Below are 26772 nucleotides of genomic sequence, written 5' to 3'. Positions count from 1 at the left end.
GAAAGATGTGACAAGCTGTAGGCTTTGTGATTTAATTCAGACAAATCCACCTGGCACAACACTCAGAATTACTTAACAAAAGGACTCAACCAGCACCCTAATTAGCAAGAAATTTTAAGGTATATCTTGATGAAAAAAGTGGAAAATGATGCATTCCTGTAGCCTATTAATGTACATAAATAAATACATGAATAAATAGATAAAACAAACAAACAAACCCCCCCAAAAAATATTGGATCCATGGTTGGCCCCTAGTATATGGTGCCTACATACATAGATGTAAATAAATGTTTAATTTATATCTACTAGTACTTTTGAGACTATCTGATAGTAGTTTCAATTTATTCCCAGAAAATGAAGTATATTTACTATCAGATACTTCAAGACTTTTACTTGAGTACGATTTATATGGGTGACTTTGACTTTTACCAAAGTAATATCTCAACAACATATCATTACTTCTACTCAGGTATGTCTACAACCCTTTATTTTCTAAACAAAAGGTGAGTACTTGGATGCCACCTGGAGAATGAAGCAGTTGGACCGGTTGGTTTCAAGGTGCGCATGTCCAAATCAAACCCCTGCGCTGCCTTTAGGTAGCGTCGGAATATCTGTTAATGTAGCTACGTAACATACCTTAAAAAGAAACCAAAATCTATTCTTAGTGCTTATTATGTATTTGCGTGTATAATGCTTAATACTTTCAGTGAGACTGGTTGTTCTCAATATTATCTAGTTATTTTTATTTTAAACAGAAGGGTCGCGTTACAAATGAATGTACGAGTCTACGGGATGTACACGAAGGCAGCACACACCAACCCCCGAAAACTCATTCATCACGAGCTGTATCCGTATCAGGCTAACCGTTGGCTTTGCGCGCTAACAGCGACATGTGTTTTTACTAAATAAGTCGGTCGTAACAGCACTCGTACAGCTGTGTGTTTGTAGCTGTATTAACAGCTGATGAATATTTCCAGCTCGAACGACACTTTCCTGCCCGGTGTACTGGGAAATAACGACTCGTGTTATGGGAGAGCTACGGAGGTCAGACGAGCGGTGGGCTGTCAACAGTAATGTCCGAGCTAAACGAGCCTGCGGCCGCCTTGACAGCCGTCTTTTGATATTACAGCGCTGGTAAGGATGATACTGTTGGCGCTGGCAGAAGTGAGAGATAATATTGTTGTTACATGAGCGGCGGTGGCTTTTCAGTATGACTGTGAAAACATGGCCGATCAGGTAGAGCTAAGGAGATTGTGACTGCAATGCAGTTAACCTAAGTGGCTTTTCTTGCTAGCTTTGCTTTGCTAACACAATCTAGCTAACTGACTTTTGCTGGTGTCTGTATAAACTTTAGTTCAATAGTTAGCGTTGAACCGAGGCGATAAGCTATCAAGATTAAATCCAGAAGCGTTAAAGACGTGTTTAGCTGAGGGGGGCTAGGTTAGCTTATTAGCTAGTGAGCATGTAAATAGAGGAAGGGGGTCTCTTCTAACTGTCAACAACATATGCCCATGCAGTTAAGAGGCTCACTCTTCAGTCTACACTGTTGTTAGAGACATCAGCGTTAATTACAGCAGTTGAAAATCTACTGATAATTGTTTCAATGTTATTGATATTATTATTGATTTTGACAGACAAACTTATAATTACATCATGCCTGGGAAACTGAAGGCCAAAATTGTGGCAGGGCGCCACTTGCCTGTGATGGACAGAGCCAGTGACCTTACTGACGCATTTGTAGAGGTGGGTGACCCTAATTTTCAACCTTAACCCTAATAAACTGTTCACACATCAGCAATAACATACTATATGTACGTATATTTGGTCTCAGTATGGCTCATCTTCATCACTTAAAAGGGAAAATGAGGCATTAAAAACATGTGCCTTGTGCCTTTTTATATCGCAGGTTAAGTTTGGAAACACAACTTTCAAAACTGATGTCTGTCCCAAGTCTCTCAATCCACAGTGGAACTCGGAGTGGTTCAAATTTGAGGTAAGTACCTGTGAAGTTAACTTAGGCTATATTATTTTAATACATCTCATGATGTGGATGCGTTACATACGTTTTTCGCATGCCTACCCTCTCTCAAACTCGTGTCTCTGCTCCCTTTTGCATCTTCTTCTCTTGTTGTCCAGGTCGATGATGAGGATTTGCAGGACGAGCCATTGCAGGTCACAGTGTTGGACCACGATACTTACAGTGCTAATGATGCCATAGGGAAAGTTTACATTGACATCGACCCGCTGCTGTGCAATGAGGCTGCTTCTGTCATCTCTGGCTGGTTTCCGATCTATGATACCATCCACGGTACAAGAATAAACTTAAATGACCATGATAATTGTGATTTATATTCCTTATTTACTATACCTCATTTAATATTTGTATTTCTGTGTCTTTATTTGTTATTAGGTATCCGAGGGGAGATCAATGTCCTTGTCAAAGTGGAGCTTTTTAATGATTTGAACCGATTCAGACAGTCTTCCTGCGGAGTCAAGTTCTTCTGCAGTACGTCTGACTTGACTTTTGCGTCACAATTGTTTGTTTACAGTTTAAAAGACACAGTTAACATGAAATGCAGATCAACATTACATAGAGTGGCTACTCAATTTTCATGAAAGATGGTTCATTTCAGGACATTTGATGTATTAGGCATAATGTTGATGCTCTTATTCAGTCAAGAAAGATGCCATTTCCAAGCTCAACAGAATTACGAGCCATTTCTGTGTCAACAGTATATCTGTAAACAAGATTTGATGCTGAAGAAAATATGCTAGAATTGGAAAGTTTGCTGAACAGACAGTTAAAATGATATTTTACCATTGAATCTATGTGTAAAATCCTTTCGCTCCTTGTGTCTAATTGTGTACGCTAGCCACATCCATACCACGGTGCTACCGGGCAGCGATGGTGCACGGATTTGTGGAGGAACTTGTGGTGAATGAAGATCCAGAGTACCAGTGGATTGACCGCATTAGAACTCCTCGGGCCTCCAATGAGGCCCGTCAGAGGCTTATTTCTCTTATGTCTGGTAAGGAAATTCACAGTGATCCTCTTTTCATGTTGGTGTGGAGGAAGAGGAACTTCCTGGTTCACCTGCTTTCATGGTGAATTAATTCATGTGTGTGTTACCCCCTTTTTAGGAGAGCTGCAGAGGAAAATAGGGCTTAAGGTACTGGAGATGGGCGGGAACGCAGTGGTGGGCTACTTGCAGTGTTTTGACCTGGAGGGAGAGTCTGGCCTAGTGGTTCGGGCTATAGGTACTGCCTGCACATTGGACAAACTCAGCTCTGGAAGTGCCCCCAACACTGCCACACATACGCACCCTAACACAGCCCCTGCCTCCAATGCCTGTAATTCCCCTTCAAAGGATGGAAAGGAGTGAGTATGAAGCAACAACGAAAGCATGGACCCGGCCCCTTTTTATGTGTCTCACTGCAAATCTAGTTTGTGAGAATGGGGAAAGATGATCGGTGTGTGCATGAGAGGTTGAGAGTGTTTTGACAGAATGTAAAGAATGTAATGTCTGTTTATAGTCTAGCAGTTAGTCCTGTGTGTGTCTCAGTATCTTTGATTCCCCCTTTATGTCTGATGTGTCACTTGTATTGCATCATGAAACTAACAGCACACAACATATCCTGAGACACACACATGCACATCACACACACAGCCATCCTCAACCCCGCTCCTGCCTTGTCTGCTCTTTTAGACCGCTCTTGCATGGCTTTCAGCTCTGCCTCTGCATGTTCTAGTGCTGCGTCTTTTAGTGAGTATCTAGCACTCCTGTGTTCTCCCCAGCCTCTAACAATGTGCTCCGTCACTTTTTTCTGTTGCCCTGACTCTGGCATTTTTAGTGGTTAGCTTGTGATTTCCTTTAGTTACTGTAAGCATAACTAGAGTTGAGTGCATGTGTGCCTCTTATTTGCATTTATACAGTGTATCTGTGTGTCAGTGTGTTTGTGTGAGGTTATGTATATCAGGGATGTAAACACTGTTTGGTGATGATTTGATTCTTGCCCTGTTCGACAATAGATATATTCTTCTCTTATTACTTAAAAAGAAATACAGTCGATTATTCAACAATAGTTTTTTATTATCAGTGCAGCTCCTAATGATTATTTTCTCTTGTTTTGTCAGCACCTTTGTAATAATGCAGTCTAGGTCAAGTTTTCATTGTAAAAGAAGTCTCTGTCCTCTGTGAAGAAGCATAAATCAATAATTAAATCTCAGAAAATAGTGACACATGCCCCCTCACGAGTCCAAAATGAGGTCCTCAAATGGCCTGTTTTCTCTCCCAACACATTAAACATTTGACAATAATATAAAACAAAGAAAATCAGCAGATTCTAATTATTGAGAAGCTGAAACCATCACTTTTTGTTGTTTGGGATCCTACAGGTTAACTTGTGCCTGTTTGGGCCTCTGTCACCTTTTCTGTTGTGTTTACATTCCTGCAGCTGTGTGTGTTTGTTTGAGACTGAGACCTTTAGCTGAGAGCTATGCATGAATTTCCTGCTGAGGCAAAGACAGCCAGGGAGTAAAAACTTCTATTCCTTTTTGTCTCCTTTTTCACTCTGTTGCAATGTTGTGGTGTTGGTTCTTGTGTGCGTCTCTTTTTTTCTCTCTGGCTACATTCGGATTGGGACGTTTCTCACTCCTCGTGTCCAAATCGGCCCCCTCTCGTCTGTCCTCTCTGTGCGTGCTGATTGGCCCAGGTCTCCTCTTGCCCATGGATGCCGCTCCACCCACAACAGCCCAGTGCATTCAGCCTGCAGCGCCCAGAGACTGTCCCAGAACTTCTCTGTCTCTGTTCCCACTCTCATCTTCACTGGTACGCAGAGGCAGGGAAGAAAACTGATACAGGAGAAAGAGAAGAAGTTTAAAATACAAAGAGGAGTAGATGGTGATGTATACATTGGAGGAGAAAAGTAAATATATCTTTGCTTGACAGCAACATAGTAGCAGCAAAGCCATGGTGCAGAGAGAGGTATCAAGCCAAAGAAGAAAGGCAGATATCCCGTTTTCAGACGTTGATGGTAGCCTCAAATTCCTCTTCCTTTCTCAAACAATAGAGGCCAAGTTCCCAGATGCATCATTATGCATTTATATTGGCTGTTTATTTTGGCCCTGTGGAAGGGCGCGTGACTGTCTCCCTACAGTCACCTGACTATTGCTTCACTCTACTGGGACACATGCTTCAGCTTGTCATCCTCTGTTAAATCTGACCCTCCTGTGTTTTGCCACGTTGCTTTTTTTTTTTTTTTGTTAAATGTGTGTATGTCTGTGTGTGTTTTACGTCTTTGTGTGTTTTGTTGTTGTTTTCTAATTTTTGCTTTCCACGCTTGCTTTTTTTTTTTTTGTTCCCCAGCCATCCGTAGCACTTCAAACACACCTCACCCAAAGCAAACAAATCACACAAAAAATACTCACCTTCCCACTAAATGGCAACACTCTCATGTGCATACACACACGCTCAGAGCGGTGAGGCGGTGACTGACGTGGGTGTGTGTATGTGTCATGTTCTCCTGGCAGGCCGGTATTTGGTGAGGACCTGCTCTCGTCCTCTGGCCCACCAACCCCTTTCAGAGCACTACCCACCTCCTCTTCCTCTCCTCCCCCCCTCTCTCCCTCCAAGCCATGCAGCCGCCAGTCCTCATCATCAGACACAGACCTCAGTTTGACGCCCAAGACGGGTAAGAACACTTGGCGCCCCATCCCCCTCTCCCATTCTCACCCATCCTGAATCCCTCACCTCATTTGTGGTGCTACTCGGGTGGTGATCTTTTTTTATTTTTTAATTTTTTTAAATTTTTTACGCATTTTGTCATGTTGAGTTTAACATTAATTTCTTGTGAATATTTGTTTAGCCAGGTCCCATCCTCCCCCTCGTCCTCAGAGGCCTTGTGTGTCTTCTTTTTTCCACACTATTGAAAAAGACTTAAAACACGATTCTAGTAATATGAAGACACATCAGATCTCTGTGTGAGTTTTGTCCCCCTGTTGTTGTTGTGGTCTTTTAATGGAAGCACTGTGTCTCATGAGGGGCTGTTGTTGATCTAAGGTCACTTCTTCATTAGCAGCCATAATGGTTAATCATTGAGGAAAAGGTAAGTGTTGTCAGCTCCCAGGACAACTTGAGCACATTTTACCACAGTTCAGCTCTTAACTGCTTTTATAGCCCGATGAACCTTCCTACCAGAGCCGTTCCTTTGACCCACCAGGAAGGGACCAGCAGCCCCCACAAGCCGACTGATCCCCCCACTCCTCTGATTCTCTTGTTCATATTTCCTCTCCTTTCTCTCCTCTTTTTCTCATATTCTCATTTTTTCCCCCATTTGCTCAACCTTATTCTTTGCATACCTCTTTTCTGTAGCCTGGCTTCCATTCATGCAACTCAAATAGGTACAACTCTGAAACTCAAAGGCAAGATAGTTACATAATGTGTCAGAGTTCACAGATCAACGCAGCAGTATTACTTTAAATGAAAACATGTTATAGATAATATCAGTCCTTAAATTATAATGGATCTGGTATTTTGCCCAGTGATGTAGGGCTACAATTGATGATTAATTTTATTGTCAATTATTTTCTCAATTGAGTTGTTATTTGGTCTTTAAAATGTTGGAAAATGGTGGATAAATGTCAATGAGCCTTTCCCAAAGCTTAAGATGACATGCTATAATGTTGTGTTCGGTCCACAACTCAAACATATTTAGTTACTGTCATATTTGAGTAAAGAAACCTGTAAATGTTCACACATAAGAAGCTGGAAGTAGAAAATTAGACTCTTCTCCCCTTAAAAATTTACACAAACCGACTGATCGATTGTCAAAAATAGTTGGCGATTAAGTTAATGGTTGCAGCTCTAAATCAATGGTGGTTTCCTCTAACATGAGAAATAATCAACAAATCAAGATTCTGTAGGCATATAACCTTTCAGCTCAATCCATGAAAAATGGAAACAGGCGTGGATGAGACTGAAGCAGTTGTACAGGTTGTTCTAATTTGACATAAATAACAACTAACTCCTAAAGTGTCCTCATTTGTCCTGGAAAAAAACAGTAGGTTAACTGCTCTCAGAAGCCTCTATCAGAGCTTGAATGAAAGTGGATACTACAGTTGTTTCTCAGTGATTCTAGATGATTAGATGAGTGAGCGGTTAAAGCAAAACAAAACACCCATCAACAAGAAAATGGCTCACATAATCACAATGCTATGCTGAATTAATTCTATGAAACAAAATGGCAATTTACTATAATTACCAGGCTGTTCGGTCTCTACGAGTGTCCACCGTCTTCCCATCCCATCTTTCTGCGCTCTGTGCCCATCCCAGGTGTTGTTGTCTCTCCTCATTGCTCTGCCTGTCCATTCTCAATATACCTTTTTTTCCCCTTTGTGCATCCTCCATCTGTTTCTCTGCTGGATCAGAGAGGCCCCAGCCAGTGAGACTCAGGCCTGGGATCTTCCTCTGCCCCAGCTCCCCCACCCTCTCCACAAACACTCTGTCCCTTCCAGGGGACAGCTCTGCCCCCAGAGCCACCACCCCGCCCCCTCCCTCCACCGTCCGCTCAGACTCTGCCTTGCTGAGAAAGAGCGTGTCATTCACCGAGGACCTGCTGCTGGCAGCCTCTGGTATAGTAGGACCACTGTGTGTCATCAAATAACAGCACCTTGTGTGTTGGGGCTTGACTTGTGCATTGGGTCAACAGCAGGATTATTCACACCGTGATCAACTTGACTGGTGTTATACAAACACTAACTCAACATGCATGCTGTGACTGCCCGGAGCTCATTGTGAAACAACAGTACTGACAGATGTCCTACTTAAACCTTACTTTAGGTCCAGTGTTTAGGCCTGAAGAGACTAGGCTAGGCTAGTCTCATGATGAGGATGTTTATCTAGTGTTTTCATTCTAGCACTTCACATAACTATTCAGGATATCATTAATACTTCAATGTAATATTCTGTCGACAGTAGGAATGCATGATATTGGATTTTTGTAGCTATCCGATTAGCCAGTATTTTCCTACTCCTTTCGTCTGATACGGATATGCTTGTTTTTCACCCTATTCCAGAGAACATAAAGTCTCTCCTGCAGTGCAATTACAATGCTATCATTCCTACTTTTATTGTAATGGCCCACTGGCAGATACATTCAGTGCTTCATGATTTTATCGTGCATTCCTAGCTGACAGTTTGACTTGCTTTCTAGTCCATTGAGTTCTGTGTTGAAAGTGACGAAACTGAAGCCACACTCTCTTCTCTGATCAGGAATGGGCAGCGGGGGCAGCGCTGGGAAGGAGGCTGGGCCTCTGAAGACCCTGCTCAGACAACAGACGCAGACGGCTCTCGAGCAGAGGGTACAATGACACTCAACATTCACACATGCTCATCATACATGTATTTAATGACTAACTCTGGGTGCAGACATTTGAGAATGAAATGCATGACAAATTTCAAGTCAAAGTTGCTTTCTCCAAACTACCCTCTACACCCTCTCCCAACTTACTTCAACTCCATCTGCAGTGTAATGATCATAATAATGGTGCAAATATAGAAATGACTTAGAAAGTAAGACCAGAAGAAAAACAAATGATTAATAATAGCACATACAAAGCCAAAGAAAACAGCATAAATAAGAAAAAGAACATTATCAAACATTTCCAAAGACTTCACAAAAAGAAACGTTTGTCATGGATGCTGCTTCGTCCAGTTTAATTAAGGTCCAACGTGTTCAGTGTCACTTACTTTCACATACTTATACATGCCAGTTTGTTTTGATCTAGGCTTTGGTTGACTAGCAGCATTCGAATACAGTTGTATTATTAATCCACAAGGGGCATCAGAAGTCAAAGCAGCGAGCTTATGGTGGCTTTTGTAAGTTCAGCCTTTGACATGCAGTTTGTTTTTCATTTCAACCTTGGGTGTCTGCACATAGGCAGTTAGGCTGAGCACACTTTTCTCACAGCTACATTCTTTGTCAAAGCTCACTAATTTACACTGCTGAGGTGGGGAGTGGGTCTGTGTAAGAGCAAGTAATGTTCCCTTTCTCTGTCCTCTTGACCACTTGTGCTACTCAGGGAGCGTCCTCCTCTGGGTTATTGTTAAACGCCAGGGTATGTCCCATCAGTGTGACACTCTCTCTCTCTCCACCTTTCCCTTAACACCCTGACCAGCTGATGGCCTCCACCAAGTCTAAATCAACTCCTAACCCGCCCCTCCTCAGCTGTTTGTAGATCTCACAGGGGCAGGCTGGGTTGAGCAAAATGGCAGCGCGTTCATGCGTGACCCTGTTTGTGTGTTTGTTCAGCACCCGCCGCACTCTGAAAGATTCACAGACATGTTGGGTGGAGAGCTAGAGGCTAGGAGTTGTTTTCCCTTTGAAGGGGTGTATGACTGTGTGTGTGTGTGTGCCTTCTGTATACCCACCTCACCTCCTTTCCGACCTCTTTTTCCCTGAGTCTGATTTGGTTTTCCTGTGTCAGTAACGGGAATGAGCACGCTCACATCATCACCTCATTCTTGCCCTCTTGCTCCGAGTGGGAGGAGCTGTCAGTCAAATTAGTAGCTGTCTTCCTTCCTGCAGTACTGGACAAGACAGAAACTAATGGTAGTCCCATCACATATACATGCATGGTTGGAAATCACAATGTGACCCTGAGGTGTTCTGTAAAGGTGGTTATCAATGCAACCTAGAATGAATACCAAGTTGCTCAAATGCAGTTAAAGTATTTCCAGCTCCTCTTGTGAGTGACTGCATGGATCTGCATCACATCATTTGACTGGAGGCAGAGGGGTGGCTGCCATGTTAGTGGACAGAGAGAAGCATGTGAAACGGTCTTGATTCTCAGCCAGGACCTTGTGGGAGTGTGTGTTTTTGTGTGTTTGTTATTCACGTTCAACTCCAAACCTAATGAATGCATTTATATAGATTTGAAAAGATTGAAAGAAATCAGTGATATCAGTGTATCAGTGATACAAAATATTTAGGCTCAATCACTTCCAATCTATTTGAAATGCCCTTCAGTTTGTCGTCTCTGCGTTTGTAGGGTGGAATTGACCAAGTGGGAATTTCTTTATAGGGGGAACAAACCTTGCATGAAGGGACGCCATCACACTTGATCATTGCTGCATGTTGACTTTTTGCAATATTTTTGACAATGCACACAGAGACAAAACTAAATCTAAAATTTGATGTCCAATTTTTAAAATGTTTTGAAACATTTATTATTGAATGCGTAGCCGCTGTTAAAAGATTTCTTTTTTCACATTTAAATACTAGTTTTTATAGGGTTTCTGTTGATATGTTCCCTGAATTTCTAAGAATATAAAATTTTTTCTATTACATCGTCCAACTGATACTGGGCTTTTGCAGCCAATGCCAATACAGTTGACAAAAAAAAATCAGTCCAAATAAGCTTTTATTTTTGAGTTTCCTTTTTAAATTCGCTATTCGACTTGAAACATTTTTGCAGCACAGACAACTATACTATCGTTAGCGCTGGATTTTTAAAGCTCAACAGATTTTATTTTTGCAGCAAACACTCAAATGTTATTGAACATATGTTGTGTAAAGAAGGCAGGATATTTTTTAGTCATTTAGTGCACTCAGCTATATATTCTGTAACTAGACAACATATCTGCTGATGCATATATACTTGTAAAAGGCCAATATCTACTGATGATATCGCATGACCAGTACATTAAGTGCTTATGCAACAAGTGCTTATTTATAAGTTGTAAATTTCTAATGTTTTTTAAAGTAAACAATCTTACAAATTTCATTACACATCGCCAAAACCGAATATAGCACATTTGAAATATCAACAAGAATCTTATTTGGACCCTGATTTTATAGACCTTAAGTCATGAAAGATACCATCAAATCTATTAAAATATCACAATCATGGAGCAGTCACTAAACATGATCAGCAAAAATAATTTGGGAAAAGTCTAGAGTATGTTCTCCCCTACTGTAAGTGACAGGGTTTTCTATCTGCAGGAGTTCCCCTTCTTCACCTTGACGTCTTTCCCACCTGGTTTTCTGGTTCATGTGGGTGGAGTGGTCAGCGCTCGCTCTGTCAAACTGCTGGACCGTATACACAACCCTGGTGAGTTCAAACCACACAAGTACATGATGTCCTAATGTTCATTGTCCTGTGAAAGGATAAGAGTGAGCTCCACCATTGACCTAAAGTATCGTGTGAGTGTCCAGTCTCGTTGGCTTTTAGTTAATGCTGCCCATTAGCCTTTTGTGTTGATCTGTTTCCTGTGTGTGGTCCCACTCCCAATCTGTTTGATTGTTCAGATAAATCCTGTTGAAAGACTTCTGTACGAGTCCTAAAGAAGGTGAAAGCTGTTCCTGGTAGCTCTTACAGCCTGCAGCTTGGAAGCATTTAGATGGAAATAAAGGATAGGCTATTATCACTTCTATGAATAGGGGCAACTTTCACCTCGTAGTTTGACTGACTGTGTGTGTGTGTGTGTGTGTGTGTGTGTGTGTGCTTGTGTGTGTTTGCTGGTTGCTGTGTTGTTGTGTGCTGTCCCCTGGAGGTGAGGTGCAACAATGGTGCATGGCTCCAATCTGTTGCCTGCTGCTTCTGTTGTGTGGTGTTGTTGGCTGCAGGTGGCACTGTGGTGACGTACTGTGGTTTCTTAAATATATGCTCTGCTGCCTTCAGTTATCAAATGTGCTTCTTATCTGTGAAATGCATATGTAGGGCCCTATGATTTCCGCGATCACGGAATTGCGGACAAAATCGCGGAATTGGCCGATTAAAACGGAATCTACTTTTTAACACGGAATATCGCGGAATTTGACATAATTTTACTGAAATGTTGTTCTCGTGTGGAAGAGGAACTTTTGTCTGGGGAAAACTGCACGGGGGGAACCAAATCTGGGTGGCACAACAAGTCGCCGCCGCCCCCCTCCCCACAGACTGAGCTCTCCCGTCAAAACATTGCAAGCATGGCGAAGTGGCTGCCCACGGCTCCGTCTTCGTCGGCGAAAAAGCTGAGAAACTTGACATTTACCCCTCAGTACAGAGCCGAGCAGTTCCCGAACGACTTGTATGTGTCAGGTGCACTGTTGTTTTGCAAAGAAGCAGACCTGAGAAATCATAATTAAAGGTGTAATGCGTCAGAGTTAGCCACTGTCCGATTCATATTATTTGCATATAATACCAGAGTGACTGTTAACTGCTGCCAACAGTAGCTGCTGTTAGCTAGCTAGCCCCGTTAGCCACAGCTTTCTTAGCTGACTCTGCCTGGGCTGGGAGGCTTTTCTGGATCTGCCTGAGAGCTGACCATGTTTTTATTCAATGAAACCCATAAAAACACAAAATATACTACTGTATGAAGACATTATGAAGTCAGAATATTTTTGATGCACTTTACTGTACTGTACGGTACAGTGTTGAGGAAATATGTTTGTCCCCTCAATTAATTTAAGGTAATTTCTATTTAATTTGTGTACATTTGAGTTATTTACATTGAAAACACACTGTTTCTAGTAGTTTAATAAGAGTAAATCAGGATTCCCAAAAATTAAAATGGAAAAAACGGAATTCCCAAAAATTAAAACGGAAAAAACGGAATTTGGGAAAAAATAAAACGGAATTTGGGAAAAAATAAAACGGATTTCATAGGGCCCTACATATGTTTTCATTTATTATGCAGGCCTTTATTAATTGAGATTCAGCCTGCCTGTTGAAGGTGTTGGAAGTCTCTGTAATTTTGCCCCTTTGCTCGGTTTAATGGTCCTGTACCACTATGAATCAGGGAGGTTTGTTCGGAATTTAGGGAGAGGGGAGTGCTGATGAATGTTGGCTGGGTTAGGATAAGCAGGGTTCTTTTCAGAGGTGAACAAGAGAAACCAGCTAAGCATTTCAGAAATGATTTTACAACCTACAGAAATCCTGTCTAAGGTAGTGTTGTGTTATCAACATTGTCTTCCACCTAGTTTTTCTGGATCCAAATTTCAGGTTCAACTTGGAAGCCATTCTGAAAAGAGCCCTGTCCACTGTTGCTATGCCTTGTCTATTATCAACTACAGAGCAACATTAAAGGTACCCTGTGAAGTTTTGACCAGAAGTACTGTGGTGCAATGTTCTTAACAGTGGATATCCATGTCTCGTATGGTGCACTTGCGAGCATACTCTGCTGATTGTTTCCTGCTAGTGCGCTGATTATAAGTTGTTGGCAGTGTTGCGCAACCATTTAAAACCATATTAATGTCGGCTTTTTTAGTCATTTAATTAAAATACATAAGTTGCAATTTAGTGAGAAACTCTGAATGTAAACATAACATTTGTTTGTTTACAACAAAACTCCACAGGGCACCAGTAAGTTTAGAAAGTGCGTCTACCAGAGTGAAACTGCTACTGCATGCACCTTTTTGTATGATATAGCTTCTCTTCACCTCAAGTCTTTTAAGATTTTGGCTAGGCCTTCAGCTTTTACTCATCTCTGTTCTTCTCTCTTCTTTGTCAGTCTTCTTCCTTTAAGATTTTTGTAGGCCTGAATATAGTTTGTCTTTGCATAGTGACTGTGAAGTGCTGTCTGTCTTTGCATAGTGGAGTGCTGCTGTTGTGCTGTGCTTGTTTGTTAGACTATCTCTTCTTTTCTTTTTCTCTCTTTTCTGTACTAACGGTGTGTTCTGGCCCAGCCTTGGGTAACACGCGCTCATACAAACTGCTAGACTGGAATAGTGTCACTGCAGGTATTTCCCCCCTTTTACTGCTCTCACCCAACGGAGTGATGGCAGCTCAGTGAAGTTAAACCTCTTAGCATGCACTCAGCACTGACATTTAGCCAACTTAGAGCAGCTAGCCTAAGTATAAACACAAACAAATTCAACATTAGCTGGATAGCGTATCACTTAAATTTGATGAATTCAGTGAGCTGCCATTCTCCTCTCTCTAATCTGTGTGAGTGTGTGCTGAGCTGAGTTGAGCATGCGCTGTGTCCCCCACCCCCACCCCATCCAGTCTGGCCTGGCTTCCTCCTCCCCACACCCAGCTCATCCTGCTGCACAGAAGAGCTGCAGCTCTTCCCTAACGTTGTCCCAGCGCTGTTCTAACGCTTCCTGAGTCAGCATTGTGGTCAAACCTGTCTAGACCAGAGGAGGTTTAGGAGGTTTACTCTGTGACAAAGAGCCACTGACCAGGCATGTGCATCCTTTACTCACTGGGCCGTATTCATACTGAGAGAGAGAGAGAGAGAGAGAGAGAGAGAAGGAGGGATGGATGGATGGATGCATGGAAGGCAGGTTGATTGGTTGGGTGGCAGTTGAGGAAAATTAAAAACTGATTTGGGATGGATGATGTAAGGACAGATGTGCGCTTGGGGAAAGGAGGAGGCATGATATCACTCAGTATTTTCTAACTTAAACTAGATTTGATGGACTCTGGTGAATGAATATGGCCCTTCTCTGCCCATGAGCGTGCACATGGTCATGAGCGTGCACGTTGGTGAGCCTGTGCCTGTGTGACATGCTGCTTCTGGTTGAAAGGAACCCACTTTGTGGGCCTGATGCCTGATCATCAGCCATTATTCTTCATCTCCTCAGTTGATTCTGTCCCCCTCACCCATTCCTCTTCCCCTGTCTCTCCAAACAGCTGAGTTTCTCTCTTTCTGGGGCATCGTCAGCATGTGGCCCTCTCAGGAAGTCATGGGGTGCAGCTCAATACTCTAATGTCGCTTCCTTCATTTGTCCTTTGATAAACTGTGAGATTTGATAAGTGAGATTATACTCACAACTTTGAGTGATTAGTCTCTTCTGAACTGAGTTATTAAAACAAGTGGCAAAGCCTCATGAGACTATTGACACACACCCATGGTTTAGTCTAAGTATGATGAAGGCTCAATCTTTTTGAATTTAAAACCTTTGTCACCGGTGTAGAAAACAATTTTCAAACATCAGGCACAGGTTCTTCTTATGTATGTTTATAAGTATATTTATAATATACTCTATGACCAGCCAGCAAGATTTTTTTTCCTGTAGTCAGACCACCACAGCTAACACTAGAGATGTACCCAGACACTTTCTTTCAGTTCTGATATAATTTCGATGACTGAATTCGGACATCTGACAATATTAAGTGATGCAATGGCTTTTTTTCCCCCTGAATATTGTTATCATTATGATTATTATTGATCGATATTATTTTCATTTTCTGCTACTTTGTACTTCCTCTCCACTACATTTATCTAATGACTTGAGTTTATAGTTGGTTACGAGTTACTTTCAGATTATTCAGTGTTGATAGGCTGTTATTTGAGACTTGTATCCAAGCAGATATTGGTGTGGGGGGGATATCGAGTGAGGCCACAGAGTGGTGACTGCAGACAGAGAGCAAAAGCTGCACTTTAAAAATAATTTATTTAACCTGCAACCTGACAAAAAAACACAGATACCATTAATCAGAAAAAATGCTATAGTTCTATGAGTTCTATATGAGTTGGAATGTAATTGGAGAATTTTACACAGTGCAAAGAGAGAACCTGACAGTTCTGTGTTTCACACAATCTGGATCGGTACGTGGCAAGGGGATGCCAGTCCATTAAATGATTTACACTACGTTCGTATCCTCATCTGATACTGATATTGGATCGGATCAATCCCAACTCAGGCCAAAAAATACCAAATGCCTGTATTTCTCACCTATGTCTTTTTTGTTAGTGCAGCTGACTGAAAGGAGCCACAGAGAAGAGGGAGACAATTTGCTTTAAGTTAACGTACACAGAATAAATGCCAGTGAGAACACACACGACTAACCTAACCATTGACTTTGCCTTCATCATCATCTTCAATCATTAAATCATCTTCATTGTCACTTTGTTTCACAAATTGATAGTTGGTTTTGGCTTGCTTTGATACACCATTTAACCCATGAGTCATCATCAGAAAACAAACTGTACTGTTTGCTGTCTGTTATTTTCTGGTTAGTCAAAGCACTCAGAGTAGATATAATAAGATTAGATACAGACTCGTTAGATTTCCTGTTTGCACTTGCCAGGGCAGTTGTTTTTAAGTTGACTATGTTAAAACGGTCAGTTACGTTGAGTACTAACTCATCATTAGCTAGACTTTAGTGCTTAGAGAGGGATGTTGTTTTGACTTTTTTGTGAAAGCTGTTTGATTCAGAGTTTTGTGTTTTATAGATGAGCCAGAGACTCGCGATGCCTGGTGGGAGGAGATTCGTCAGGAGATCAAATCTCATGCCAAAGCTCTTGGTTGCCATGCTGTTGTGGGGTACAGCGAGAGCACTAGCATCTGGTATGTAATAAACTCCTCCACATGGGGAGAACTGTTACCCTTTTATACATTTGTCCTGCTTTTCCTATTATTGCATCAGGATCTCATGGACCAGTTTATGATAAGGGTTTCCTGCCCTGTTGTCCTCCTCTTCCCTTTCTCTCTCTCTTGTTCTGTCCATCTCCCCCCAACACAGCGAGGAGGTGTGTATCCTGTCAGCATCAGGCACAGCAGCCATCCTCAATCCTCGGTATATGCGTGAAGGCTGCCTAGACATCGGGATCGTCGACCACAGGTTGTTCTGATTAAGAGACTGAGCAAACTGATTGTTAAACCCTCTAATGTGTAGAGTTCAGTAGAGATTCTGATCATCTGGATTAAGCTATAGAGAGTCATAGCAGATGATGTGTATTGTTTGGCAGGTTTGAGGACCCGTCACCCCCGAGTTGTGGCTTCTGTCACATCCCGTATGATGAACTCAACATGCCCTTTCCAACCCAGCTCACCTACTGTTACCACTGCAGACGACAAAAGGTCTCACATATATTTTTTGTTTGCCTAAATCAAAGACTCCTACATGTTTATATGCAATTTTATATTCTGTTTGATGGAAAAAGTATGAATAATGATAATAACTGTTTAATTTCTTTCAAGGTTCCTGATGTGCTGTTCACAACAATCGACCTGCCACCAGAGGCAGCTGTCACAGGGAAGGGCTGCCTTATCCAGGCCAGGTAAAAAAAAAAAAAAAAAAATCAAAGTTAAATGGCACCAAACCGTTCGGCACTAAAAAAATTAAGTTCGGTAACAGAAATATTTCAACAGGGTTTGCACATAGTCTGGAAAATACTTTTCAAGGCTAGGAATATTCTTGAATTTCATTATTATCCTTTCAAATACTTCCAGTATTATCTAGTGATTCAATAACACAATCACTAATATAAACAAAAATTCTGCATATATATGAAATGAAAAGAGGTCATCATATTTGCTTGTTGTCTCCTGGTGTTGAAATTTGCAAGAATTCAATAATCATGAGCAAAACATACACCGTTTTGATGAACAGCTATTAAAAAAGACCAAAGTTACAACATACATTGATTGCTTTGGATATGAAGATATTATGTTCATAACATTTTTGGCAATTGTATTTTTGGATGCTTTGGTAGTCTTTAAATTATTGGTTTCGGTACTTTGAAAGTGTTCAAATCTAAGAATTACAACGCTACACAAACTCAAATAACAGTCCATTTAATAACATCTAATGCAATGTAGCACTGAGAGAACATTCAGAAATGCAAAATCTCTCTGTTTCACACCTATATTATGTGAAAATATTTTCCTGCAAGCAGCATTTAGCCTGAACAACACACATCCCATAATGGAGCTTCGCATCAAAGTAAGTAAATGCCAACGCTTATTGTCTTCTAGGCTGTGTCGTCTGAAAAAGAAGGCTCAGGGTGAAGTGAATGCAACGGCCATCTCCAACCTGCTGCCCTTCATGGAATACGAGCTCCACACTCAGCTGATGAACAAACTGAAGCTGCGAAGCATGAACGCTCTGTTTGGCTTACGCATCCAGATCAGTATCGGAGAGAACATGCTCCTGGGGCTGGCTGTAGGTTGACATTTTAGGTTAACAGTTTAATTAGCCCGAGGTGTGTCTGATGCAACACAGTCTTTCTAAATGTATGTGTATGTGTGATCAGTCTGCTACAGGAGTCTACCTGACAGCCCTACCGGCACCTGGGGGCATCCAGATAGCAGGAAAGACTCCGGGTGACCTGAGCAATGAGCACCACATCCTGACCATCCAGAAACGGATCAATGACACCATAGCCAAGAACAAAGAGATCTATCAAATAAACCCTCCGGTGAGACACACAGCAGTCACTGCTGAGAAGGTTTTCTAGCCCCCAGCCCATGACTTAGTCAGTGTTAAACCTATCAAAAAAGTATATACTGTAAGTTAATAGTTTTGATGCCTGTTTCAACCACAAGTTTAAAATTGAGTTGTTCCAATATATTTAGGAATCTTGTAGTGTTATTTATTTACATGTAATTTAGGTCAAATAACATCACATAATGTTTTGAAGGAGGCATGGTTTGTGGCCCTTAAAGATATGTGCTTCACTGTCACACTCAGTGTTATGTCAGGCAGCATATTTTTTATTTTTTACACAATAAGTGTTCCATAAACAGATAAACTTTTCAGTCGACTGTTTTCATCATTTTTGGGTAAAATTATTTCTGTTCTAGTGTGTTATAAACATGTAAATAATCATAAATTGTTTGTGAATCGTGACAAACTTACCCCTCTTGTCTCTCTCTGGTCATTAAAGAAATTATTTGCCCTGGACCCTGAGGTGTTCTGCGGCACAAACATGGTACTGAGCACGGCAACTTTTAGCTGTGAGACACAACAAAGCATGACAAATATTTCACTATATTAATCGCAGTACTACAACACAATAACTGTATAACAGCTGGGGGACGTTTGGGAGCTGGACGATATGTAACCCACTACAGAGTCACTTTTCAAGGGCATCCCACTGTAGAGTCGTAGTATCTATTAATATATTTGTATTACGACCATCTACCCTGCCCATTCACACTCTCACCTGTGTGTGTGTGTGTGTGTGTGTGTGTGTGTGTGTGTGTGTGTGTGTGTGTATGTGTATGTGTCTGTGTCTGTGTCTGTGTCTGTGTGTGTGTGTTTGGGCCACTCCTTACTCTTCCAGATCCATATTCAAATTAACACCAGCTGCGTGTGTGAAATGATGCAGCTGTTTGGGTACTTGAATGAGTGTGAGCATGTGGTGTGTTATTAACATAGTCTTTCTACTAGTGTGAGATGCAGATGTTGGCTGCTGCTGCTGCCGTGGTGTTCAGATGTTTACTTTGACATCCCGTCTGCTCAGGCCTTGTGTCTTTTTTTCTTTTTTGGCTGGCAGGAGCTGACAGAGGAAGTGGTGGGCTCTCCGATTCCTGAGCCAAGGCAACGTTCCAGACTTTTCCGCTCACACTCGGAAAGCTCAGACGAAGTGTCAGAACTGGACCTCTCACATGGAAAGAAGGATGCCTTTGTCCTGGAGGTGTGTATCTATAAAGATAAAAACATTTATATGCTACGGTTTCTGCGGACAAGTGTAACCATTTGATATCATTCCAAAAGATTGATGACACTGATGCTGTGGAGGACATCCACTCCCTCCTCACTGATGCTACGATCCCCACAGGTATGCTCCATAGCAATGATGGTACATCATCATCATTCACTGCACATGCTCTGTCTTCTGATTGGGACAAGGCTCTTACAAATGTCATTATTGTCTGCTTCATCCCCCCTGTTTCCATTTCCACTTTTCTGTCTTCAGGGTTCAACAGCTGCAACACTGAGATCATGCCTGGAATCTACAACTGGACATCAGCAGTTCAGGTCACTCTTGATAATACTTTTCATGTTTCTTTCTCTACACATTGCCCTGCCGTGATCTTTACCAAACTGTAATATGAAGGAGTTTTGGGTGACGTTTCCATGCATGTCAATTGTGCAGTGATGGACACACATTTACAGCAAAACTAGAATTTTAACATGGCTGTAACAAGTCTGCCAATATTGTTGGTGATTCCTTTATTTTAAAGAACTATGATTAACAGCATAAACAAACATTTTGGAACCCTTTTATGAAACATTCCATTAATAAAGTAAAGATAACACTATTTGATTGAATGGCCTGTTACTGAAATGGTCTAAGTGAATTTAACCATTTACACAATGCATACTGGGATATACGGGACTCTGATAGTGAAAGGTAAAGAGGAAGGACTCTTGTGTTGTGTGTAAATTTGACTGATACAAAATCGGGTATATCTGACACTAATTGGCTGGTCACTGGTCATGGCTAATTATGCTTTAAAACGGACGATTTAGGTCTCTTGCCGATCAATTGGTACATCTCCACCCGTAAATCAGATTACACATTACTGTCCTGGAATTCTGAACTTTGGACTTTTTGTGTTTATGCTATGTGTTTGTGTTACTGTATTCCAGATGTTTACATCAGTGAGGGTCTTTAGGTTGAGTAATGCCAATCTCACTAACCAAGGCTTGAACAAGATCTTCACCGACCTATGTGAGAATCTGCTGAAGGTAAGAAATCCTTATTGATCAAGTAGTTATTACACCACATGTGGTGTCATGCTTAGCTTGTGTCCCACACTGTTTACGATGGTACTTGCAGTGTTTTAAAGTAATTCACTGTGTTTGTTGCAGAGTTTTTACTTCAAGCTGCGCTCTATGATCCCCTGCTGTCTTTGTCATCTCAACTTTACCGTAGCAGTGCCAGAAGAAGAACTTATACAGGTGAGAAGTTTCAAGCCGTCTTTCATTTGTGAAATTGCATTTGGAACAGAACTGGTATTAAAATTCAGAAAATTAAATTCTTTACCTCTGTCCGTCTGCCTCCCAGGTCGCAGTGACAGCGGTTGCTATGACGTATGATAAAGACCAGACTCAGGAGAAGCCAGCAGAAAAGCCCATCACCAAAGGTCTGTCTGGTTAAAGGAAATTCTTTGGGTAGAAAGAAGGCATTCAAAACTTCCCAAAAACCACAAAGTCCAAAAGTTTAATACCTTTTAAAATTCAGTTCCCCATTGCTTCAGTCAAGTTTTAATATGTCCTATTTAGTATAGTGTCAACAGTTTTATTTAAGAAAGATTTCAATCATTATTTATTTTTATAATTTTAGCTCAGGGATGTATAATCAAATGAAGCATATATTCGCTATATGCTACTCAGAAAAACAGCTGACTTAATGAAGAGGTCCCAAAATCAACTATTTCTTATATTGAAAGATGGAGGACGAGTTAATTAATTTAAATACACTTCCATTGAACCGAATTACATTTTCTGATTTATAAATAGTCATATTAATTCACTGTAGGTGCTTGTGAACAGGGAGTAATAGTAAATGGTAAATGGATATAATGTGTAATTTTTGTTCCTAGACTATAAGTCAGTTAGGTTTCGTAAGACATGCCATCTGCTGTATCTACAAACCATTTCAAAGCTGGAGAGAGGAGCTGCTAGTAGATCTCGGTATCTGAGCTATGATAGGCTAATAGATAATATTCAACAGACCTTGAATCTGAATGCATAAGCATAAAAAATGCTTTCAAAAGTTTCTAGTGAAAATAGAAAAACAGAACTATCCTTTTAGGACCACACTAGTCCAGACAGTGTTAGCCATTCAAGAAATATCACTTTTGTCATGTTGTGTGTTTGAAGTCCAGTAGAGTACCGAGGTGATTGTGTGTATCGTTTCAGGGTGCATCGAGACTGAAGAGCAGCTACAGTTTCCCATGGAGTTGTGCGCAGACTCGTCATCCACCAACACTCAGCTGTCGTCCAAAATCTCAGGTAGCCTTACACATTTTTTTTTTTTTTTGTCTGCTCGTGGACCTCCTCCTCTGCCCGGCCTCACTAACAGGCATTGCCAATCTCTTCAGCTAACACTTTAGGTACAGTCTCTTTACTCACCCCAGCTGCAAAACTCTGCCAGAATCAGCTGGTTATGATTCGCCCAGCAGGTAAATGAACAGTGATGTGTCGTAGCACGGTGTGTTCTGTTCATGTAGAACTTGAGTGCGATCTTGTCTAGATGAGACCTCATGCTTTGTAGATGATGGAGTATTTTGATGTAAGTGCAGAATTCTATTTGTGGTAATAGCTGACTGAGGTGGGGGGGGGCACACCTACGCTCTTAAGTTAGGCAAATTATTAAATAAAGAGTTGGACAACATATGGATATATCATTATTGTGAAATGAGACTACATAACATCTGAGATTTTGGATATCATTATATGGTGATATGACGTAGGCGTGTCTTTCCTGAATTAAAAGGCTGAGCTACAGTAAAGTACCAGACTCTTGTACTCGTTCTAATACTTGCCTTTGCCCACATGGTCATTATATCCACATTACTGATGATTTTGTGTTGCTATTTTGTGAAAATACCAATAGTTTTAGTTAGTTTTCGCTTATTATCCTTTCGTTCTTCATTCCTTCCTTCCTGTCCACTAAGGATTGCCCGACCTTTTCCTGCCACTGAGGTCTCACAAAGCAGTAACATACTGTGTTGTTGTTGACCCACACATTTTTGCAGAGGTGTTCATTACACTTTCCATTCCAGAACTGAACATAGATTCTGTTCAGGAATTTGGCAAGCCATTTTCTACGATCATTTTTGATTCAGAGTGTTCAAAGAGAGGAGAGGCTGCTCAAAGACGGTCCGTTGTCTTACACATGATTGTGAGAGTAAGAGTGGAGCAAGGTAGCGCTCTACAAATCTTGTCTATTTTAAATGTGGCAGGCTCCCACAAATAAATGCATGTATGGTAAACATTTTGAAGGTAAAAGCTAACTGTCTTAGCCTCGCAACAAGGGTTAGGGACTGTCCCTAAACTCTTTTCGCTTTTTGTCATGGACAAAAGTAGACGTTGAAGTAAAAGTTCTTGATGTTTGTGTGTGTGTGACAGGTGTCCAAGAGACTACCAACGTCTCATCTAGAGGTAAGCCCCCCTTCTCAATCATCACCCCCTGACCCACCTCCCCGCTACCAAAACAACTGCCCTGTTTTGACTTCTCATCCTTATGTCTCGGACAGAGTTATACTGCACCGCTCCCAAACCTCATGCACTTTTGTTCTTTTCTGTTCGTTTTTTTTGTCTTGATTCGTTTTTTGTTTTTTTTCTTTTGTTTTGTTCGTTTTTCTCTTGTTGTTGTTGTTGTTGTTGCGTTTGTGGATGTTCGGGCGTGGGCTGTGTGTGTGCGCGTGTGTGTGTGTGTGCGCGCGTGTGTGTGTGTGTGCGTGCGCGTGTGTGTGTTCTCTCCAGCTGCCTCCGTTGATTACGGTTCCTTTGCAGACAGATGCAGCACCTGGCTAGAGCTGCTTAGGCTGAAAGCTCACACCATAAGACGAGGATCAGTTAAGACAAGTAGGAGGACACAGTCTCTAGCACACTCTGGTGATCAAACCCACAAATACAGAACACAGTCTCACAAGCAATCCCGCACACATACACACATGCTCGTTACACTCACACACCCCTCCATGCATGCCGCTGGGGGGCGGAGCATCGTAAATCAAGCACCAGCTTTTTTAGCTAGAGTGTGAAAGTTGAAGCCCCGCCCCTCAGAGGGATCCGCAATCAGCAGCCTGGCTTTGAGATGCCTTTAGTCGTGGCAACCGTGATGACAAATTAATACGAAGCTTCTTTTGTTTTCTTTCTGCATTCAGCAAGCTTGTACTTTGCAATTTGATGACAATTTCTGGAAGAATTCCTCTGATTTTTTTCTGCATTTGCATTTGTGAATCTACTTAAGCTGAGAAAACACTACATGATTTGAGGAGATACTCTACTACATACCTCTTCATACACAAATCTGACTGTGGTCAAGATCAGTGGGGCGTGGGGGCAGTGCTTTTCTTCAAGATCTGGTATGATTTTCAGTCCTGTGCTCTGTAAGTGAACTACAATCTAATGTGTGGCTCTGAAGGTTCCTGGTTTGATGGATGTATGCCACATCAGGTAAATTTGCAGTAAGACGATGGAGCATCTTTCACACTCTGGCTCGTGTACATGTGCCCAGCTCAGCTCACAGCTGTCTCTGTCCGTCTCCATTTCTCAAACCTCTGTCACAAAAGCAAACGGATGTAAATATCCTCTCATGTACTTCACTGTACTGCAGAGTCTGTATTCACACATGTAAGCATACACAGCTGTGCCCAGGTCTGTCTGTCTGTCTGCAGACACTGTGTAACTGTCTTGTCTGTTCGCTTTAACTGCATGACATGCATGGCAGCGCACGCTTTTCACGTGATTGTCCTGGCACCGCTCATCCACACAACACTGCATGTAAAGTCACATATCTACCTAACATACAGACAACTGACTTACTCACATATAACTGTTCACACGTGTTACTCCAGCTGTGTAAACGCTAACAGCATTTTTTCATGCACATTCACATTCACATTTCTTTCTGCTTTGAAGTTCATATCTGCTTTTCATTTTTCAACTATTTTTGAGTGTATCTCCATTTCCTTTTGCCTTTTTTTCTCCTTCCCCTCATTTCCTTTTTCACGTCTCCCTCTTGTGGACCTCTGCCTGCTCTCTTTGAACCTGCAGTCTCATCGTTGGAGCGCTCCAGTCCGGTTCCTGATGGACGTTCGCGCTCACTGCGCTCCACCCGCGGGTTTGGAGGCAGTTCGGTCACCGTGGTGAAGATGACGCCGCTTTCCTTCCTGCCTGGGACACGCATCATTAAATACCTTGGGATCATCAACATGTTTTTTATCAGAGAGACAACATCGCTGCGGGAGGTAAGGCTGCAAGGACGTACCTCGCATGTATAGGCCCCAGGATCATCTTGTGCAAGTGAAGGCATCCCTGTACACATGACATGTGTGTTTGTCTTCTACAGGAAGGTGGTGTCAGTGGCTTCCTCCATTCATTCATAGCAGAAGTGTTTGCGATGGTTCGAGCTCATGTAGCAGCCCTGGGTGGGAATGCAGTAGTGTCCTACAGCATGAAAGAGTGTGTGTTTATGGAAAATCCAAACAAGAACCAGGTACTCATACAAACACACTTTACCCTATTAAGTCCATCTATACATCGAAGCACAATGCACTACCATTAGCATCCTCAAACCTCACATTTATTTGTGTTCGAAGGGTTTAATCTTCTTGTCTTTGTTGCTCCTTTAGGCTCAGTGTCTCATCAATGTGAGTGGTGATGCTGTCATCTGTGTCAGGGAAACCGACCAGGAGCCCGTACCCTCAAATATCGGACAGACCTGCACGAGCGAAACAGACGGGGCTACATGACAGTAAAACTCAAACCTCACTTGTCAGCAGAGCACACAATCTGAGTCTAGCCGTCCAAATTTAAGTCATTTATGTCTGCCTTAAAACTCTGTAAAAGATCCAAAGGTTTGGACACCGGTAATAAAGAACAAGTACTCATACACTTAAAAACATGCAGTCTGTGTCAACAGAGGAGTGCAGGATGTTTCTGTTTGTATAAAGAGAGCATGTGTGCAGGAGATACTGATGCAGCTCTTTGGGAATTAGGTAATCTGAGAGTGTTTGAAGATTTACAACAACAGCCAAAGGAGCCCACTGTATCTAACTTTTGCCTATGTATTGCAGCCGTCCATATTGGGGTCACTCAAAGCAACAGTATGTTGGCAATCCCGTGAGGCTTGAGGCAGCTATGACTAATTTGTCCATCCACAGCTCCCAGGAGGAGTCATTAAATGGTCATGCCAAAAGGGACACAGTAGTTTACCATGGAATAATTAGATAATAACAATGAAGTTGAATTCTCACTCAGTGTTAGTCTGTTTCCGATCTGTTCATTTCACAGTGGTCACATAATGGCTGTCAGGCAAGGCAAGTATTTAATTTTCATCTTCCTGAAAGTAGTATCTACTAGAAATTTTGAATCTAAAATCCAAATAATCCAGATGATCGTATGATGCCATTCTTTTTCTAAGGAATAATCTCCTAGATAATTTTCTAATTTAGACTTTTGTATTGATTTTTCTGATTGATAACCTTCCTAATTACTGTCAGTATTGCTCACAGGCAGTATCCTAAAGATAATCAGATTCCTTCAGAAAGTGTCAAATAAGTGTCACAGATTAGTCGTGTTTTTTCCATACATCAGTGAGAAAAACAGGTCAGGATTACAGGCATATAAAAAACTTTTATAGGGCAATATTTTTCCTTTTTAGATGTACAGCCATTGTTACGATCAGGGTCGTTATTGCTATATCTTAAAACTTTTTCAAATGGTGTAAGAATTTTATTCACTTAAACATGGAGTGAGTGGGCAAATGATAATGGGTGTAGTGTCATCTGGCTATAAATGGAAACACATATTTCAAATGCTTTTTGTCAAGCTTCTTCACTGTTGCTTTGGCACTCATGTTCTTCATAATAGTCCTGCTACTGATCTGTAAATCTCTGATGTAAATGTCCAATGATGGGGAAAGCATCCTCTGGTGTAGGTGCCACCGGAAAAGAAACTGTGTAAATGTTCTCTAAAAATCAGATTTTAGTATTTTTGTAACATAAAATCTATTAAACCTACTACTCATGTTGCCTGTGCAATCAATTCCTGATGTTTTGACTCGCCGTGTCAGATAATAAGTGGTACTCTAATCTGTTTGTGTGATCAGCAATTTGTGATCAGTTTCCTATATTTGTGTCTAAAACTTGAATGTACATACTTAGATGCTTTTGCTTTCTGACTAGCAGCATGCAGACCCACATTTTATTGCCATGAATCTGTATGCTCGCCTGGAAAGTCTTGCACAATAAACTCAAACAAAGATGTATCTTTTTGTTCACAACTTTTATCAAAGAGTATGGTCATACTTTTTTCACTTTTTTTGTAAAGATGCTCGCAATCCTGCAGTAAATAATATTTTTAAAAAGTATAAT

The 26772-nt window shown here is 41.5% G+C and overlaps 1 protein-coding gene across 18 annotated transcripts; it reads left to right on the top strand.

The window, feature by feature from the left end:
- The first annotated feature begins 800 nt into the window (after window positions 1–800).
- c2cd5 (C2 calcium dependent domain containing 5) lies at window positions 801–26687 on the top strand. 18 transcript variants are annotated; one of them, XM_030425900.1, is made up of 31 exons: window positions 801–1134; window positions 1635–1743; window positions 1907–1993; window positions 2137–2308; window positions 2411–2506; window positions 2874–3029; window positions 3142–3379; window positions 5531–5691; window positions 8271–8359; window positions 9080–9115; window positions 11002–11110; window positions 13666–13719; window positions 16164–16278; window positions 16454–16552; window positions 16680–16791; window positions 16912–16991; window positions 17689–17875; window positions 17967–18131; window positions 18600–18644; window positions 19212–19352; window positions 19433–19496; window positions 19635–19696; window positions 20312–20410; window positions 20534–20623; window positions 20730–20808; window positions 21587–21679; window positions 22799–22831; window positions 23186–23257; window positions 24452–24645; window positions 24747–24893; window positions 25030–26687. In XM_030425900.1, exons 2-31 carry the CDS (start codon window positions 1654–1656, stop codon window positions 25147–25149), a joined length of 3285 nt encoding a protein of 1094 aa, XP_030281760.1. In that variant the 5' UTR covers window positions 801–1134; window positions 1635–1653; the 3' UTR covers window positions 25150–26687. The 18 variants fall into 18 exon arrangements, with proteins under 18 accessions (XP_030281760.1, XP_030281755.1, XP_030281754.1 ...); XM_030425895.1 differs by having other exon boundaries at window positions 23186–23287; XM_030425894.1 differs by having other exon boundaries at window positions 23156–23257.
- Window positions 26688–26772: the final 85 nt, after the last annotated feature.

Source organism: Sparus aurata, chromosome 8 (genome assembly GCF_900880675.1).
Source record: "Sparus aurata chromosome 8, fSpaAur1.1, whole genome shotgun sequence".
NCBI classification, from domain to species: Eukaryota; Metazoa; Chordata; class Actinopteri; order Spariformes; family Sparidae; genus Sparus; species Sparus aurata.
The sequence above is the reverse complement of the archived record's forward strand: the minus strand, read 5'-3'. Positions and strand labels throughout refer to the sequence as shown.

What these genes read in the sequence shown, in the direction of transcription:
- c2cd5 (XM_030425893.1), top strand. Translation starts at nt 1,654, where the DNA reads ATGCCTGGGAAACTGAAGGCCAAAATTGTGGCAGGGCGCCACTTGCCT. An exon ending in ACTGGACATCAGCAGTTCAG is followed by an intron (nt 19,697 to 20,311) that starts GTCACTCTTGAT and finishes ACTGTATTCCAG; the next exon opens with ATGTTTACATCAGTGAGGGT. An exon ending in TACCAACGTCTCATCTAGAG is followed by an intron (nt 22,832 to 23,155) that starts GTAAGCCCCCCT and finishes TGTTCTCTCCAG; the next exon opens with CTGCCTCCGTTGATTACGGT.